Source organism: Crocodylus porosus, unplaced genomic scaffold (assembly GCF_001723895.1).
Source record: "Crocodylus porosus isolate Cpor-Errol unplaced genomic scaffold, CroPor_comp1, whole genome shotgun sequence".
NCBI lineage: Eukaryota > Metazoa > Chordata > Crocodylia > Crocodylidae > Crocodylus > Crocodylus porosus.
Genome location: NW_017728922.1, coordinates 3,962,056 through 3,980,682, shown reverse-complemented (window position 1 = coordinate 3,980,682; position 18,627 = coordinate 3,962,056). Strand labels below are relative to the sequence as shown.

At 47.5% G+C, this 18,627-nt stretch overlaps 1 protein-coding gene across 3 annotated transcripts in view; it reads left to right on the top strand.

Annotated features, from left to right (window-relative positions):
• Positions 1-18,627, top strand: part of JPH2 (junctophilin 2) — a 63,680-nt gene that overhangs the window by 16,885 nt on the left and 28,168 nt on the right. The window contains exon 3 of one of the 3 annotated variants that reach the window (XM_019539609.1): positions 16,899-17,143. The exons of 1 other annotated variant lie outside the window; for it this stretch is intronic. In XM_019539609.1, coding sequence (XP_019395154.1) covers positions 16,899-16,929 — 31 coding nt within the window. In that variant the 3' untranslated portion in view covers positions 16,930-17,143. Of the gene's footprint in view, positions 1-790; positions 2,300-16,898; positions 17,144-18,627 lie in introns of those variants that run through there. One more of the 3 variants, XM_019539608.1, reaches the window with a different exon arrangement.

Here is an 18,627-nt window from a genome sequence, read left to right as displayed (position 1 = left end):
GCCTCTGGCTTCTTGACTGTCTGTACTTAGCCCTTGACAACAAGATGGAGTACTCTGCTTTCATGGTGGAGGTCAACTCTTAGTGGGCACATCTACACAAGATGCTTACTGCACATTAGCCTAATAACACCGTGTAGTATGCTGTTCAGAAACCATGCTAATAGCTTACTGTGCAGTGTTATTAGGCTAATGCATAATAAGCATCACAAAATAACTGTGCACTGGTGCTACTTCATTAGATAAGTACTAACTAAATGCACAGTAATTCTAAGGCACATTAACGAACCTGTAGATGTGCCCAGTGTAGCTCAGAGACTGTCCTCACCAGCCAATGTATTGCCTCAGAGAAGAGGGGCCTCTGGTGGAGAATTCCTTGTATTCATCATCATAGTTTTTCAGATGATGTTTACTCAGCTCTGAATGATTCACCTGGATTAGTGCAGTAGGCCATGGGGCAGAAATCAACTGAATTCTAATCTCTGTAGTTTGGAGACTGCTCTTTCCGGTCAGGCTGGTCTAAGATGTCCTGGAAAGTAACACTGTGAAACGCTTTGGGTAGGTTCTCTCTGCTTTGTCTGTGCACTGGAAATCCTTCACCAAACTGCTGGAGAATACGAAAAACCTTCAGGAGACCTGACTCTCTTTGCTTATAGTACTTTGGGCCACAAATTTAAATTTTGTCTTTAAAAAAGGAAAGGCAGAGTTTGTAATAATAGAATAGAAATATTGTCATTCACTATTGGAGAGAGTTTTTTGGTTTTTCTTCAGTTAAACTTTTCCCCCACCACAGAGCTCCACAGACAGCAGCACCCCAGCAGCTCAGAGGACAGACAGACTTCTGCAGGTGCAGACAGAAGATGAAGTAGACCCACCCAGTTATATTTGCCAAGCAAAGTACAAAAAGGGAAATGGCAGCAATGAGGCTTTTAAAAGTTCATTCAGTTTTACCAATTTAAAAAGTGAAAAATAAAAGGAGAGTTTTATTTAGTTATGGAGATCCTTCATTTTCACTGAGGGCTGGATTTCCATCACCCTAACTCATGCTAAGCCGTAGGTTACTGTTTAGTTGTCACTCTGATTTCAGCATGCATAGCCATAGAAGAACTTAGCCATGAATGAGAACCAAAGGATTTGACCCTTGAATATTTAAGAATATAACACTCCCTCCTTTCCTACCTTACTGATTTGCTCTGAGCCATAAGTAAAACACTATTCAGTGTGCGTCTCAGTTGCAGGTTTGGGCCCTAGATTTTTATTCACTCCTGACCCAGGCATGTAGTCATTTGGAGTCTGAATAAGAGCTTTGGGAAGGGGCTCATGGTTCCTTCTTGCCTTTCCTCTTTTAGTTTTGATTGACTTCTAAGGAGATGACTTTGCCTGTTTGTCAGGCAAAGTCAGGAAATAACAGCTGCAGGGCAAAAACATGGGATGGGGCCTCCATTGAAAAGCCATCAGCTCTGGCTTCGTCTGGAAGATCCCTGGGAAGCCAGGTGGAACTGAGGCTTCTGTGCGAATGTTGAGCTTGGTTGTTTTTTAGCAGGGCTTGGTTGCCATGGAGACTGTCAGAAAGAAATCGGCAAGATTTCAAATGAGTGTCTTATGATAAAAATAACAGATCAGCTCTGCTGCCTGAGCTGGCAAGCGGCACCAGGCCACGGTCTCTTGGCAGTGGGCACTGGCCCTGACATCATCTGGATGGGTCCAACACTCTCTCTACTCCTACTCAGCTTTGTAGTGCCCTGGAAAAGACACACTCAGAGTGCTACAAGGCCATAAATAATGATGTTCAAGCTGCAGAGCTGCCCCCCAAGAACCAGTCAGTTTATATAAGGCTTTTTTTATTATATACTATTTACACTTCAGATCAAAAGGAGATTCTGTGGTGTTTTCTATCAGGGCTTGGAATGTGCCTGCTGGTCTCGTGGGGGATGGTCCCTTGCTAGCACAGCTTGGAAATAATTTCCTATTATGGAAAATTTTGAGCCAGAGGAAATAAGATGCTACAGCCATTTTTTCTTAATGAGTCCTCCCATCTCATACATCAGATTAATGCAGGTCTCAAGCCAATGGATAGAGGGCATAACTTTTCTGAAGTGATAGATTGCTTCTGATTGCATTTTACCAGTTCTGCAGCTGGCATGAAACAATTCTCCCCCTTCCCTAACCTCAGACCTGCTGAGGTTTCCATGCTGTCCTGGTCTATTCATCCCTGAGTCCCCACCTTGTATTGTTTGCTTGAGAAGCCTTTGGTGACAGTGAAAGCTCTGCTCAGACATTCGCTTCCTGAATGCTCTAAAAAATTTCTGATTACAAGCTGATATTGGGTCTGCTGCAAGGAGAGGATGGGCTGAGTGGTGTTAGGGTGAGAGAGCTAAGGAAATGGAGGAGCAGAATTGTATCTCCTGCCCACTTTAAACTTGGTTCATCTTTTTAGTGAACTTTTATCCTAAATGAGCACTGCTTTGGAAGGGGCTAACATTTCTACTCAGGGATTTTTTTTTAAGTCCGACTAACATGTCTCTTCCTTTTCCTTTAATGTCAGTGATATGGTGAACAGCAAGTTGAATGCTGTAAATTTTGTCTGGAGAAAGTTCTGATCCTGGTTCCACTATGACTGACTTTCTGGCCTTGGCCAAGTCATGTGACCTCTGCCTCAGTTTCCACATCCATAAGACAAGCTAAATACATAACAGATGGTGAAAAATACTGGCAAATTCTTATACAGGTGCTGTATTATAAGTAGCATTCTTGTAACTACAGAACATTTCTTCTCTTTTAACACTTGCAAGTGGGCTTCTTTGCATTCATATAACTAGAACTACCTATCCTGGATCTATACATGGCCCCCAATACTGTAATATTGGAATAGCTCTCTTAACCTTTAATACAGTTATCCCTCTGAGGGATAGGGCAATGCTAGTGTCCACATTTTACAGAGAGGCTAAGTGGCATGCCCAAGGTCATACAGGAAAGATGTGGCAGAGCACAGAACTTAACTTCATGTCTCTAGAGCCATGAACTAGCTTAGAAACTTGCCAGTGCCAAGGCTTGAGCAGGCCCCATGGAAAAGCCTTGTCTCAACTTCTTTTCCTTAGGTGTGCTACTCTAGTGATATTAGTGACGCTGCTTACAACTCCATGTTTATTGACCTAAACAGGCCCTGTAGAGTTCATCCTCCTTAGTCCATCTCTGAAACCACTTTCAGAGTCTGAATTTGTTCTTAAAGTTCAAAGACTTTCCAAACCCTTTGTTTCCAATGAGAGCTACCTGGAATATCTGTTTTTGGCAATCCTTCCTACCTAACCAGTAGCCATCCATCACACCTTACCCAAGCTCCTCCATCCTCAAGCCACAGTGGTTGCTTTCCACCAGCAGGCATGGCATGTCCTGAGACTGCTTTCTCCATACTCCAGTGGAATAGCCACACTGACAGCAAAGCTGAGGAAAATTAACTCTGGATTGATTATGACTTCAGAACAGAAGAGGAGTTAGCCTCCTGCGTGCAGATTCATCCTACTGTGCAGCAGGCACGTTCTAAAGCATCGAGTCCAGGACAGGCCTCGGTAAATGTGCCAGTATGAAGAATGCAGTGCTTTCCAAGGGGGATACATGGTGCTGCAAATTAAAGGTTGAAATGCATGGGTTAGGGAGGAAGAGATGCTGGAACTTAACAGAAATGAGAAGGCGATTTCAAGGTGGTAAAGCGGCTTCTTTAATGCGTTCTCTGGTAGTGACACTATGGGATCCAAATATAGAAGGAGTTGCATTATGTCATGATGAAAGCACACTGAAGTCAATGGAGCTGCCTTGCTTTACCCTCGGGCAACATGTGACAGCATAAAGCCCTGATATGAAATGGTAAAGAGTGACCTAGACCTCAAAAGACATCTTTGCATCTAGGAGAAGGCCACTTGTCCTGCTCTTAGAGGAAGTAGCTCTTCTTTCTGTAAGAGTAGGAGGTCATCATTATGAGCTGAGTATTAGGGCCAGGCAGCCCAGTGTCTTTAGGAACCTGAGTAAATCCAAGGATCTTCACATGTAGATGTGATCCTGGTTTTCATTGACTTTCTGCAACTCAAGCAGCCTTGTAAGGAAATACAGTAATAGCTGTTCTCTTCCCAGTGTTTCCACTATTCAGGAACTGATCTATCAAAAGAAGACTGGAACTCTGCTGGTGGCATCTTCTCATCCAAACTGGCAGAAATGAGGGTCCATGCCTGAGATGTAGCACTAAGGGGACAGGAATATCTGCACCGTACTTGGACTCAACATTTCAGGGTAGCCAATATACTACAACTACTTCAGCTTGCATAGGCCTACCAAGCAAGCTTTAAAATAGCCACCTGGGGTACTACTGCTAGTAGCATTGCCACAACAGCATGGAGCTGAGTACAAGTTAACCATCCCAGTAGAATCCAGTTTCTTGCATGGGCTTTGCTGGCTGCTCTGATCCCTGTGCTGCCCTGGCTATGCCACTACCAGTATCCAAGGGTGCTAGTTTAGGGCTACCTCAGGTGTGTCCACACAAGCTGGGTCATACTTTGACAGCAGGGGAGACTTTTACTCAATGACCCTTATAAAAGGTGATCTCTAGGCTTCTTGGCTGGGGTTAGAAACCTTGCTGTAAATTCCCAGTGGATCAGCTAAAGACTTGTAGTGTCTGTGCAGCAGGTGATCCAAATACACAAAGCTGACGTGGCAGGTGCTGAAGCCTGGGACTCTGCAGCCCTGAGAAGCTCTTGCTGTTTCTGGTCATCAGAATGAACCCCGAGCTGCTGAGAGCTGTGCCTTAGGGCAGTGGTCTCCAAAGTGGGGTGTGCAAGATGATCCATTGGGGTGTGGGAAGAAAATATTAGAACTTATATAAATATACATATAAGTAGAAATATACATATATTGGGGTGTGCTCAAAAATTTTTTACTGATGGCGGGGCACGAATATAAATATACATTTATTGGTGGTGCGTGCTCAAAAATTTTTTACTGATAGAGGCGTGCGATCAAAAAAGTTTGGAGACCACTGCCTTAGGGAGGCGGGTGTCTGTGCAGTTACCTCATGGCATGTGTGCTAGAATGCAGGGTATGCGCCAGCTTGTCATGCAGAGGGTAAGCGATCCCTTCAAAAACAGGCAGCAGTGATGGGATGAGATGAGGTGCAGACTTGGCTGCTTTTTAAGGGCCCAAGCCTGGGTCTCGATAAGAAAGGAGTGATTTGCCCTGTTGCTTTTTCCAGAGACCTAAGACCCTTCAGGTCATTAGCTACGTAGTTCTTGTTACAAAAATGGCTTTTCTTCTTAGCTTGCCAATGCTTTTAAAAGGACAAAATCAGCTCTGCAGAGGCTGCAGCCCCTTCTCTCTCTATGTGTTCTGCTCAGCTCTCTCAGCCACTGCCACAAAACTAGAGGATTTGCATCCAACTGCACTTATCCAATAGGACTGAAATCAGTGGTTTTTTAAAGGGCCCTTAGCATGGGCCTTGTCATGTGCCCACAGTGGCTTTGGCCCTGGCTTTTGACTGCCTTGAAAATTGTAACTTTATAACAGCTGACCTCCAGAAGATATCAAATGACAGAGAACATTTGTTATCATCAGGAAATCCAAATATGTGATAGCAAGAAGAAATCTGTGCCACAAATTTACCTACAGCTGTCTAACACTGTAGCACCAGATTTTTTACTGGAGGCAAACATGAATAAAGATCATAGAAGTAGGGTCAGAAGGGACCTTGTAGATCTTCAAGTCTGACCCCCCACCTGGGCGGGAGAAAAAAACTGGACTCAAATGAGTCCAGCTAGGTAGGCATCAAGCCTCTTAAAGACCCCCAGGGTAGGAGCCAGCACCACTTCCCTTAGCAGTTGGTTCCAGATCCTAGCCACCCTAACTGGGAAGTAGTTCTTGCGGAGGTCTAATCTAAACCTACTCTCCAGTAATTTGTGTCCATTATTCCTTGTTATGCCAGGGGGTGCTAGGGGAAACAGTGTCTCCCCCAAACCCTTCTGGTCCCCCCTAGTGAGTTTATAGACAGTCACCAGGTCCCCCAAGATCAGTGCAGTACAGCTTTAAGTTTAGATCAGACCGTATCTAAAGTACTGCAGCCTGCACATATATCTTTCTTGGGATTTATAAAATGGAGTTTAAAGTGCCTGGCATTGTTTCTTTAGTACATGATGAAGTGGCTCTCAAGAATGCCTTGAACTAATAAGTGAAGGAGAGTCCAGGATGGTATATAAATAATAACTGAAGGGGGTGAAGGTTTGGCTTCATGAAAACATGGTGCGACCCTCTTTCTCAAGGTCTCACTTGTGCAGGACTCACCTCTTGCCAGTTACACGATTTGCTTCAAGGTTTTGAATTCTAAATATAAAGTCTACCCATGCTCCATGTGTCTGCGGGGCTACTTAGCTCTCCCTTAAAATAACAGAAGCACCCATCTGCTGTGACTTGAAATGCAGCTCTCATATCACTTCCCTGAACTCTCCTGCCCAATCACATTCTTGAGCAATGTTACTTATATCTCCATGTGCTCAGCATTTCAAATCTACATGACATAGGCAGGAATGAGTGTCTCCTCGGGGGACAGTGGTGTATGGTGCAAATGACGTACTGAAAGCACTGGAGTCAGCAGAGAGTCCCTGACTAAATAAGGGAATGCATAGCAACGGTTTATCAGAGCTACGGGAGAATGCAACAGCTGAGAGCCAAGGCTTGCAGCTCTTATCCCGTAAAACTTGAGCCCACTCAGGTGGATCTTAGCTCCGTGTTTCTACTGATAACATAGTGTATCTATCAAGACTTTCCCGAAGCACATGCAATAGCCACCATTGCCTCTATTCCAGGGCTTTACAGTAGTCAATAGGTTAATCAAGCAGCAAAAGGTAACTCTTGCAGCCTCTCAGAGATAAACTTTTTTTATAACATTCAGAATATCTGTGGCAGAGCGTTAGGACCAGCCTGCAGGACCTAACCATTCCCACAGCCCTGGATTGTTCATCTCTGGGGTTTCATTTTGGTCTGTTGTGCAGGCAGGTATTAGCTGCAAAGTTTGTGTCTGTATCTGAAACTTCCCCTGGCTGGGGGTGCTTTGAGTTTGGAGTTTCAGTATTGCCAAATTCTAGTGTTCAGAAATTAGGAATTTGGCCTAAAGTAATGAGATTTGACCTTAAAATCATTCTTTTAATAAACATAATAATTGGGAATTCATTTTATTTGCTTTCTGGGAAAGGACCTTTAAGGTTTAACTGAGACATGTTTTCAAGCTTTTCTTCCATAGAACTATGCAGGATGGAAACTCCAAGGTTCTCACATATTCCTTTGACTCTAGAATCTGGTTCCTCAAGACCATGACAAAACATTGCAATACTGATGTGCCGTTCAAATCCATCTCTCTAAGGGAATTTTCTTCAGTTTCAGAGGAAGACAAGCCCATCTGCATTCAGCTAGTTTTGTGACTTTTACTGTTTTCTATTGCAATATTTGCTCCTGGGGCAGGATCTCACATCATGAATATGTAATGAATAGAAATGGACTCTGCGCAAAAGAGGTGCGTGAAGGAAAAGGACTAACGTGGCCCAGGGACAGAATCCCATTATGGGGTATTTGCTGTAATAGCCCTCCCAGACAGGGTTGTCAAGGAGCCAGGATAGTTGGGAACAGCATTTCTGCAGTAATGTGATCAGACCTCTTAAAAAAAGAAGTTGACCAAAATAAATTTGGGCTGTCACTTCAGTCTCTCGCTACAGTCAGAGGTCTTCAGTCTCACCCTGCTCCAGAGAGGGGAGCCACAGAGCTGCCTTACTGTGTTATGGCACACACTCTTGTTCCATCTAAGAGCAAAGGTACGTCTTCTTTTCAGGAAGATGGAAAAGTCCATTCAGGATTCGTTACTTTGTCCCCAAGACATTGGAAACTCCTCCTTGCCATGTTGGGTTCAGAACAGTATCTTCGAAAGCTCAATAAGCTTCTTTCAGTTTTCTAAAAAATATCATTTAGCTTAACCAGAAATTGCAGACTAGACATTGGGTGAAATTTCCTGATCTGTATTATGCAGGTTAAACTAGATGATTGTAATGGTCCACAGTGGCTTTGCAATCTGATCGGGGTGGAGATTTACTCCAGTTCTGCAAGAGGCACCTCACCTCAGGGCCAGGGGGGTGAGGTCTAGATCCTCAAAGGCATTTAAATGTCCAGATCCCACTGAAATCAGATAAAAACCTTTGACCGAACTGTGGAGATCACCTTTGGATATCCCCAACAGCAGTGTGTTCAGTCTCTGCTAATCCTCTAGGCTGCCTGGGTCTCTTCTGATCATGAATCGTGTGTGAACCTGCTGGGCACACATGCACACAAGAATTACTGGGCACTGGGGCAAAGTCACCTATGTACCTCAGTTATGCTCTTCTATCCTGTGCGCTGTTCTGTAGGCTGCTAGAACCATAAGGGGAGCACCTGGATCTCCACTGAGGCATTAAGTGCTTGGAAAGGGTGTGATATAATTGAAGCTTGTTTAAGTCCTCATTAGTTTATAAAACAAACTACCAGCATTTACTTTAATACTAAGAATTCAGGAGCTTCAGCACATTGGATTGTGGTTGGTTGCTCTATTTACATCCTTTCTATAGGTGCACAAAAGGTGCGAAGCAGCAGAATAACTAAAGCCTTCCATTTTGCATTTGTAAAACTAGCCTGCATGTGCTGGATTGTGGAGCACAAATTGCTGTATCTTTGTTGTTTGCCAGTATGAGTTCAGAGGTATTAGGACTGTGCGAAATTTTGCTGGTGCTTTCATTTCAACGCTGTTTCGACTTGTATTGAGCTCAAAACAGCAAAATCGAAATGAAACAGAGCTTCGAAACAGCCTTGAAACGAAACGAGGCAAGTGGAAATGTTCTGAAATTTTTGAAATTTTTGGGTTTCGAAGCTCAGGCTGGGCTTGCCTGCAGGGAAACAGAAACTAAAGTAAGGAGATGGAGGGGGAAGGGGGAGGAAGGAGTGCTCTTGTTATTCACTGTGTATCTGGCCAGTGACTGGCACCCTTTCCTGAGGTCCCTTCCAATCCCAGTGCTCTGGGGGAGAGATGGAAAAACTGCATAAAAGGCAGCATTGTTTGAACTGCCCTGCCTTCTGCCTTGGTGTCAGCTGAGTGAGGGTGCACCTTAACACACACACAGTGTCACCCACCCATGTCATGAGAGTTGCCTGTCAGCAGCCAGGGGTGCAGGGCCCCAGAACCCAGACTCCCCCTGCACTGATCTCCTTGACAGCTGGCAGGCTTCATGGCCACAGCAGGGCCTAGCAGGCCTGCAGTTTTCACCCCCCTGTGCCCCAAGATAGACACAGTCCCACAAGCACCCATGTCACGAATTTTGCCTGTCAGCAGCCAGAGGTGCAGGGCCCCAGAACCCAGAAGCCCCTGCACCGATCTCCTTGAAACTTGACAGGCTTCGTTGCCTCAGCAGGGGCCACCACCCCTGCAGTTTTGACCCCGCCGTGGCTTAACACATATACATGACATGAGTTTTTTGCCATCAAGACTTTGAGGTGTAGTGTCCCTGAAACCCCTGCACCTATCTCCTTGCAACTTGGCAACCTTCATGTCCTCATAAGGGGCTACTGTTCTGGCATGTTTCATCCAAATCAGGCCAGAAATGACAAAGTTATAGGCTGTTTTGAGCTTCCCCATTATAGCCTATGGGCGAAACGTCAAAATAGCAATTGGAGGCAGGAGGCATCACATGCTCTGTGCATGTGGATGCATGTGGCCAGCATGCCATCAGGCAGGGGGGTGGGAGCAGCCCCATCAGCTGGATGCAGGAAAGTGTATGGGGGGCAGGTGGTGGAGGGCCCTGACTTGGGGACTGTCCGGGTGGCGGGGGGTGGAGGGGATAGGTGTGTTGCGGGGGGCAGGTGCCTGCCAGCGCTGTGGAATGATGTTTAGGCATGAGGGTTGCAGCAGGCCACAGGGGCAGGGGGACCCTTTGGGGGCAGTGGGGAGCTGTGCAGCCAGGCTAGTGGCATTGGGGGCCAGTGCCCATGCTCGCAGGGGTGGGGCACCCGGGAGATGCTGTCCTGGGTAGGGAAGATGTAGCCAGGCCACCTGGCACAGTGCAGGGGTCCCAGCCTGGGGCGGGGGGGTGCTACAGGTGTCCCCTTCTCCTCCCTCCAGCCCCCGCTGGGGCCAGACTCACTCTGCCGACACCTGCATGAGCCAGAGCCACTGCTTTCTGGCCTGGTCAGGATGCGGGCAGCTGGAGGCCTTCTCCAGCAGGGCTGGGGGGAACAGGAGGGCTGTGGGCTGGGAGTGAGGGGCACTGGCAGGGGTGGGGGAACTGTGGGTGGGGAATAAGGGGCACTGGAGGAGCAGGGGGCTGTGGGCTGGAAGTGCAAGGTACTGGCAGTGCCAGGGGGCTGTGGGTCAGGAGTGAGGTGTCCCCCCCCGAGGAGGTGTCTTCTTCTTTGGAACTGAAAATAGTAACCCTAACCATAACTCCCTTTCCAGGCTGACTCGTGCACATAAAATGGATTGTCTGCAAAACATAAGGAAAGTCCATTAGCTAGCCAGCATGTACAGAGACTGCACAAGGAGCATAGAGCCAAGGGAAGGGAACTCGGACGAAGAGGTCACTGGTTTGGTCGCTCAGGCTAGGAAACGAGAACTGCTGCTGTGGTTGAGGGTGGAACGGCCAGGCTGCCTTCTGTGTTCTATGTTTAGATATAGGTTCATGCCTCGGATGAGCTTGGAGGTGCACTGAAGAAAGTTTCCACTTCTTACGTTATAGTTATTTGTAGTAATTGGCCCCTTCATTAGAAGGTTCAGCAGAAAGGCTAAGGGCTGAATAGGCCAGGGAGACTCAACTCCTTTCTTGTACATCGAGGTTGTTTCTCCAAGCCGGGAATGCTGGTGAGGAGCAGCATGGGAAAAGTTTGTGCTGCTTGTGTTGTACGTGGCCTGTGGATAAATTGACCGTCACAGTACAAGGGGATGGATGGATGATAGTGTAGACGCACCCATTGAACGTATTGTTTGTAGTTTTCTTGTGGTGTAGAGACCTGGTTTCCTATGACCAATTCAAAATCCAATACTGCCTTGTTACCCTTGTCATAGGTTCCTCAGAGCCCATTGAACTGGTTTGTTCCTAGGAAGGGGTTCCTGAGGAGGAATTGCAACAGAGAAATGATGGGGGAATCATTCAAAAGAAATGGATGGAGTTAATATACTGCCAAACTCCGTAAGAGTGGAAGTAGTAAGTGATTATGATGGGGACCCTCACCTCAGTGGGTGCATCCCGTCTCTTCCAAATGGTGCCTTTTGATGCAATGGCTGCAGAAGCTGCTTGTCTGTCTCCATTTTTCCAGGCTGTTGTATTTCTGAATGGAGGTGACTGTCACTCTCTCTGCTGAGGTCAGCCATGCTTGGCTCTGGGACAGTGTGGGTTGCATTGCTAGGCAGTACATGTCTCTGGTCTGATTTTCTCTTGTGCTTCGTCTCCTGTCTGTCTTTTCTCTCTCCTCTCTGAAGTGACATTTCAATTAGAGCTAGGACCTCAGGTTGTCTCAGACCTCTTGGGGAAAGAATGCATTGGGCTACTTGCATCAAGGTGTTGCTGTATCATTAGGGATTTCCAGATCAGGAGGACTTTCTGGAGGCTCCTCTGGTTTTTAGAGGTACTCCGAAAGAGCAGATCAGCAGTACTGTGTCACTTGTACCTGTGGACTAGTCTGGCTTTCCAGTTCTCGTCATGCAGCTGGAGGCCTGGTCCCTGTCGCTTCTTGAGTCTGAACTTTAGGGGTCATTTGTAGCTTATTTTTGTTATTTCATAAAAGACCGTAACCTACCGCGTGGTCCCAATGCAATGCTTGTGGTTTCAGAGACTGCACGGGGTGTCTTTAAAATGCCAAAAGCTAAATAAGAAGAACATTGCATTTCTAAAAAAAGAAGAGAAAAGCTCTCTTACACAGAAATAAAATGTCTTCTGAAATACCGTTCAAGAACACCAGTAATTCACCCTTATATAATGCTTCCCATATCTCAAAGTGCTGTCTTCATATTAGCTGGTATCTCCATAGGAGGGGAAACTAAGGCACAAAGCACTAAGACGCATGACAAGGTGTCAGGGATGCAGAGACATGGATTCTGTTTCCCAGGATGAGTTTACCTCTAATTGCAGCGTGAGGAAAAGAATCCCCTCCTACCTGATTCTTTAATATGTCTTTGAATAAAAGTTGCCAGAATATTTAGCGGGCTTACAGTAGCATGTGCCTCTTCCCTGTGAATCAGTTTTCAGTGACTGAGAACATAGATGATTTTTGCATAGATAAGAACTATGGCCTGGATTTCTGAAGATACTTAGGTGCCTAAAGAAGATGATAAATGTCTAGTGGATTTTCAGAAGTGTCTATTGAAATCATGACTGTCAAGCATTTTTAGGTGCCGAAAGGCCTTAGAAAATCTGTCCCGAAGCCTAAGGCAGGGGCGGGCTATTACTTTAGGCGGAGGACCACTTACTGAGTTTTGGCAAGCCCGCAAGGGTAGCCCTGCCCTTTAGCAAGTGCCCCTCCCCCACTCACTGCTCCAGCACCACATCTCAGCTGCATGGTGGAGACCACAGGACGCAGCAGGATCTGGACCAGCCCAGCACATAGCTAGCAGAGAAATGCAAGGTCCAGGCCGGCTCCTGCTGAATCCTGTGGCCCAGCACTGCAGCCGGAAACCACGTTGTGCCAGAGCCACTGGGGGAAGAGTGGAGGGGAGTGGTGGCAGCAGCAGGCAAATGACTGCAGCAGGCGGGGGGAAGTGGCAGCAAGCAGGTGCGTGGAGCACAGCTACAGCTGGGTGGGAGTGTGGGGCTGCACTGGTGTCCGAGGGCCAGCACCAGCAGGGCCCAGAGCAGGTGGCAGGAGCATGGGGCAGGGGTGACAGGGGTCCTGAAGCCAGGTTGGGCTGCACCAGCAGGGAGAGGGGGAGCCAGCCCAGGTCCAGAGCTCCTGCCAGCCCCCGCCTGGCACTCCTGAAGCTCATTCTGGGCCTGTACTGGCCCTGGCACACTGACACAGACCCTGTGCTTCTGCCTAGCTGTTGCTTCACACCCCTGCTCTCTGCCCCTTCCCTCCTGCATGCTGATGCTTTCAGCACTTCCCTGCCTGAGGCTGCTGCCACTCCTCTCCACCCCCTGCTGGCCACTCCGGCACCACATGGCTCCCGGCTCCAGCGCCAGGACTGCAGCAACTGGCTCGGCCTGACCCTGAGGGCTGGGGCGATTGCCCACAGTCCTCCCCTGCCTCCCCGCTTCTTATCTGAATTTTCCTCTGCCCTAGGAAGGCAAGAACAGCCCCAGGGGCCCAGACCAGAAGCCTCAGCTCAGCAGGGGGCTTTTGGCTGGGGGGGAAGGGACAGGGGAGAGGAGGTGGGGCTGCTGGGCTGGCTTCCCCTGGGTCCTACTGCCCCGGCTGCTGTCAATTTTGACAGGCAGCTGGGGCAGATATATTAATTTTCTAAATTTTTGAGGAGCCCTGTGAGCAGGATAGAATGATCTGGCAGGCCGGATTCAGCCTGTGGGCCATATTTTGTCCACCCTCAGCCTAAGGGCTTGCAGCGCCTTCAAAAGTGCCATTTTCTTTCCTCTAACAGCTGCACTTGCTATGGGCTTGTCTACAGCCTGGCTTTAAGTCAGGGTTGGAGGGAAAGGAATGATTTGCAGTGCTAGCTTAGGTTATGGTCTGTGGAAAGGATGATGCATGCAAGTGTGGTGAACAGTTTGCTGCCCCTTTAAGGAAATCCTATTCACCTGGCTTTGTAACTCTTAGGCCTCATATAAGCTGCACCTGGCCTGCCTGTGCCCTCTGCAAGGAGGAAGCAGCCTGGGGGAGGGATTGTTGGTCTTGGGTTTCTTTCCTTATTGACTACTACTGGGTTAAGCTGACCTGATGCAGTCTGTCATGCAGGCAGAACAAACACTCTACACCTGGGCTTAGCTGAAGTTGATTTTTCTTTATTGGTAGTCACTGTAGGATGATCTTTTACCACCTGTACAGTTAAAAATGCTTCCATTTCTGCCATCCATTTCTGAGAACTCCCTCCTGGCTGTAAACTTCAGGGAGCAGAGTGCTGTATTGGGGTGGGGAATCACTGCTCCGTGAAGTTGGGAGGAAAAGGGATGTCTTAGCTTCTCTCACATCAGAGGTCTGATGGGAAGGGTGTGAGACAACCAAAATGGAGAACTCCTGCAATCTCCATTTCTTCCATTCTCTGTTCCACTCAAGCTCTTATGGTCCCACTATCTCTGGGGCATTTCAGCAACTGCTGTTTGGGGCTGTGTGATCTCCTCAGTTGCTTCTTCCCTGGCCTTTGATGAGCTGCATAAGGAGAGGTTCCCTGGCACAGTCTGACCCATGCTGACTCCTCTGCTATGGCAACCATTCTAGCAGTAGCTCCTGAGAAACAACTTGTGCCAGCACATTTGTTTGCCAGGTCTCCTGAATCCTCTTCTTTCCCTGCTAGTTGAGGGCCCAGGTCACTGAAGAGTAGAAGGGAGAGTAGTCTGGGGGCTATTTAGAGTAATCTTGTGACTGGCTGCATGAACCGCAAACAGCATAGTGAAGTTAAGAAAAAAGCAGGAAAATACAGAGACTGTATTTGGAAAATACGTTGGAGCTGCACAGTCTGAAGCTAGATCCCACTACCCCAGCCCAGAGTGTGGGCGTCAGAAGCTGGATTGACAGGGTGTTAGTTGAGGCTCAGCATGAGCCAGTTCAGGGAAATGAGCCTGGCCCTGAAGCAGAAATTTGATCTGAATCCTGTGATTCAGGCAGTTTCAGCATCAGGAGCTGACAGGCCCACCCATTAGACTTTTTTTGGTGTCTAGAAACAGTAGCACTGAAATCTTAGGGGAGAGGAAGTTCTTATTATTTCAAGTTTAGCTCCCATGTCTTCCAGGTACGGGGAAGCTCTGGGGCAGTACCAGCTTGTTGAACATCTCTTGCCCCAGCACCAGCCTGAAGCTTTTACCTTACAACTAGTGCTGTTGACAGTGGTTCCACTGGATGTTTTCCCTGCTGAACCATAAATCCTGATGAGTCATATAGATACAAAGTGCCTCTTGATGGCTGCTTTTGGGTGGAACAGCTACTGGCAGTCAGTGGCTAGAAAAAATCTCGAAAGTGAAGCAGGTCTCAAGAATGTTTAGCCTGTCTCTTTATTTACCAGCGTAGCTCAGGGCCTGCACAATCACAGCCGCAGAGCCCTTGTACTGTGCTGCCGCTTCTCCTGGTGAACATCATTTCAGTGAGGCTGCATCCCTAAAAGGCTCTTGGGATCACTCCACTGCTTCTAGTTTGACTTTAATACCGCAGGAAAGGAATAGCAGAAAGTCCTGGCTGCTGCCTGCTCTCATTTTCGTTTTGTGATCTAGGAGAGGACACAGCCGAGTCAGGTTCGTTGCCCTGTGGTGTTGTTTTGACTTATTTTGTTACCCTGGGAACAAAACTGTAGAAACTGAGTTAGCACCTCATAGCCATTCCTGTGAATACCTCTATCTGGCAAGCAGGATAGGTAGGTTTGGGTTTGGGTGCTAGATGAGGCAGCAGGAGAATCATAAAAAATTAGGTTGGAAGGGATCTCTGCCCTATCCAATGCCTATTTGTCCTGACATGGAGACTTTTCTAATGTCTGACCTAGATGTCCCTTAGTTTTTTGTCTTATTCCCTGGGAACATAGGCCACGTTCAGACGAGCGCAGCTGTGTGGCATGTGACCCGGCAGACATGTCTGAAGTGCCACATACCACATGTTCAGTTGCTCTCCACGCTGCAGTTTTTTGACCCCCAGGATATCCAGGGGTCAAAAAAACCTGTGGAGAAAAGAAGCAGAGCGGTGCATGCACAGGCAGGGTGCACCACTCAAAAGCAGAGCTGGGCTGCCTGGAGCCCTGCTGCAGCTGCTGGCTGGGCTCCGCATGGCAGAATCACCCACTGCTGCAGTCCTGGGAAGACCCCAGGTAAGGCTGCTGCAGCCAGCCCAGTGCTGGCCCCAGCCTCCCCTAGTGCCCCCAGGGTACCTTGCCATGCGCCAGAGATGCGTCGCCACTGCTTGTCCCCGGGGAACCAACTGTCCGCACCATATGTGGACGGGGCCATGGAGTTCAGTTTACAACCTCCTTTTTGGCTCTAGTCATTACGTATTTGCAGGCTCTCATCATGCCTTCCACCCTCCAGCTTTTTCATCTCCAAGTAACCCCAGTTCCTTTGATGGGATTCTATCCCCAGTTGTGCTAGAAACATACATTGTGAATTAGAGTGGATCACTTAATATTTTCTCTCCTCCCCCATGTTTAGAACAGGTCTGATGTTAAAGGAGTGGCACGAGAGCTCACGCATTCATTATGTGTGTATGCTGGGTAGTTACTGAATGCCACATTAGTGCTTTTAAGAAAGTAAATAAAATACATGATATCAGTTATTCTTTTTAGCTTTCCCTCAGATCTAAGTTACACCTAAGCACTTTTATATCTTAACATATGTTTATCCAGATTGTAAATGTTTACCTTTTATTATGTTAGAAAATTATGAATTAAGTTTCTTTTTATCTAGATGATGATGATTAGTTACTTATGATTTGTGTCAAGCTGCATAGGCACAGAAGTCAGAATTCACAAAAGTTAAAATGCCCCCAAATTGCATTTTAAAAGTGTTGCTAATAATTAAACTACGTAGGAAAATTATTTTGTTTTAAATACAAACTGACTTATTAAACACATGAAGTATTTTCTGCAGTCAGTGAATTGAATGGGCAATTTCTTGTTACAATATCTCCCAAGATTTTAGGCCTAGTATATCTCATCACCTTACCTCCATTTTTATTCCTATATTGATAAAAGAGAATAAGCTTTCTTTTTTTTCAATTCCCAGTTTCCCACCTTTGAATGAAATAATTGAATAAACTGAAGAAAATATCCTCTCTGCACCTGCAGAAGAGAATGCTGCTGTCAAAAGATGTTTTTTCACTTCAGCAAATTCTGATTGTAGGTGCTTAGCCAGTGACCTACCAGTTCAGTGGTCTGGCTTCCTCTCAGACTGCAGCAGCAAATGTACTGCTTCGATATTACTGGTTTTGTTTCATTTGAATTATTGCAAGTTTGGGTCTTAATATATGTTGTCAGGATTTCAAATGTAATTTCAATATATTTTTCTATGGAATCTAAACAGTCTGATTTTAAATATAAAATATAATTTAAATACGAAATCCAATGCTTTTGTTATAGTTAAAAAATCCATGTTATCTCTTTTGCTGCAGAGCTACAGCCAAGCAGCCCTTTAAAACTGGAGTCTTTACTGTTTAACTCCAGTCAGCCTTACAGATGTCTTGCAGACAAGGGGGGAGAGGGAGTCCATTCCATTTTTCTGCATTGTCAATAGACCTGTTTTGGGACTTCCAGTCGGAGATATCTGTGCCAACACTTGGAAGAGATTGAGGCTCCACTCAGGGCCTAAATTGACTGCAGCTTTCTAACTGCTGATGGTGCACGGGGGGGAGAATAGCCCAGAATCAGCAGGTGACAGTCCAAGACCCATGTTACACAGGAGATCAATCTAGAGCAGTGGCTGGCAAGGTTTAGCAGTGGCAGGTAGGGAAATCCCAATGCCTTTGGGCTTTTACCAAGCCCTACAAAGAAGCTGGTAACTAGTGGGTGCTTTCTCAGTGGGACCTCCCTTTTCGGGAGCCCTTAACTAACCAGGGGGGACTCCCCTCCCCTGTGGGAATCCTCTTTTCCCTGCAACTCACAGCTCCCGGGCTGGAGGGTTGTCCTCATCCTCCACGCCAGGCTGCTCTCTTGCCTGCAGTGGGTTTCAGGGGGGGTCGCTGTCCCCTGGAACAGGGCTTCACTGTGCAGGGCTTCTGGGGCCTCTGGCTTGGCCCTGTCTGCTGGCTCAGTAGCCCAAGCACCGTCTGGCTCTCTGGACTCAACCTTTTGCTATAGGTCAGAGGCCTGGGCTGTGTCATGCAGCACCAGGCTCGGTCCGCTCCTGGCCCCTCCATGCAGCGCTTCCTGCACCGAGCTCGCAGCCTTGTTCTGGGGTTGAGGACCTGAGTCGCCCAAGCTCTCCAAAGGTCCTACTCCATACACCGGGCTGTGCACCGTGTCTCTGGCTGCACGCCAGATGTTGAAGACCTGAGTCGCCTCATGCAGCTCCCAGGGTCTGGACACCATGTGCTGTGCTGCACGCCGAGAGCCTAGCTGCTGGAGCCGTCCGCCGTTCCCCACTGATGGAAGTCTTCAGGGGCACTGCCGAGCTACTGCTTTGCCCTGCTGAGCAGCTCTCCTCAGGTCTTCTAAGCCCTGCTCTTCTCTTTTCTCTGCCTTGGATGTGTTCCCCTCATGCTGGGCACGCAGCTCCTTTTATATGCTCCAGGGCTCCGCCCCTGAAGACTTCCAGACCTGAGTGTGGCAGTTTTCAATCAGGTCCAGGATGGAGGAGGGGACTCCTCTCCCCCTCCCCTCAGAAAAGGGGTGTGACTGAACTCCTTTTGCTGCCTCCTGATTGGGGGGTGAGCTCCACCAATCATAGTTTCATAGTTTCTAGGGTCGGAAGGGACCTGAGCAGATCATCTAGTCTGACCCCCTGCCATGGCAGGAAA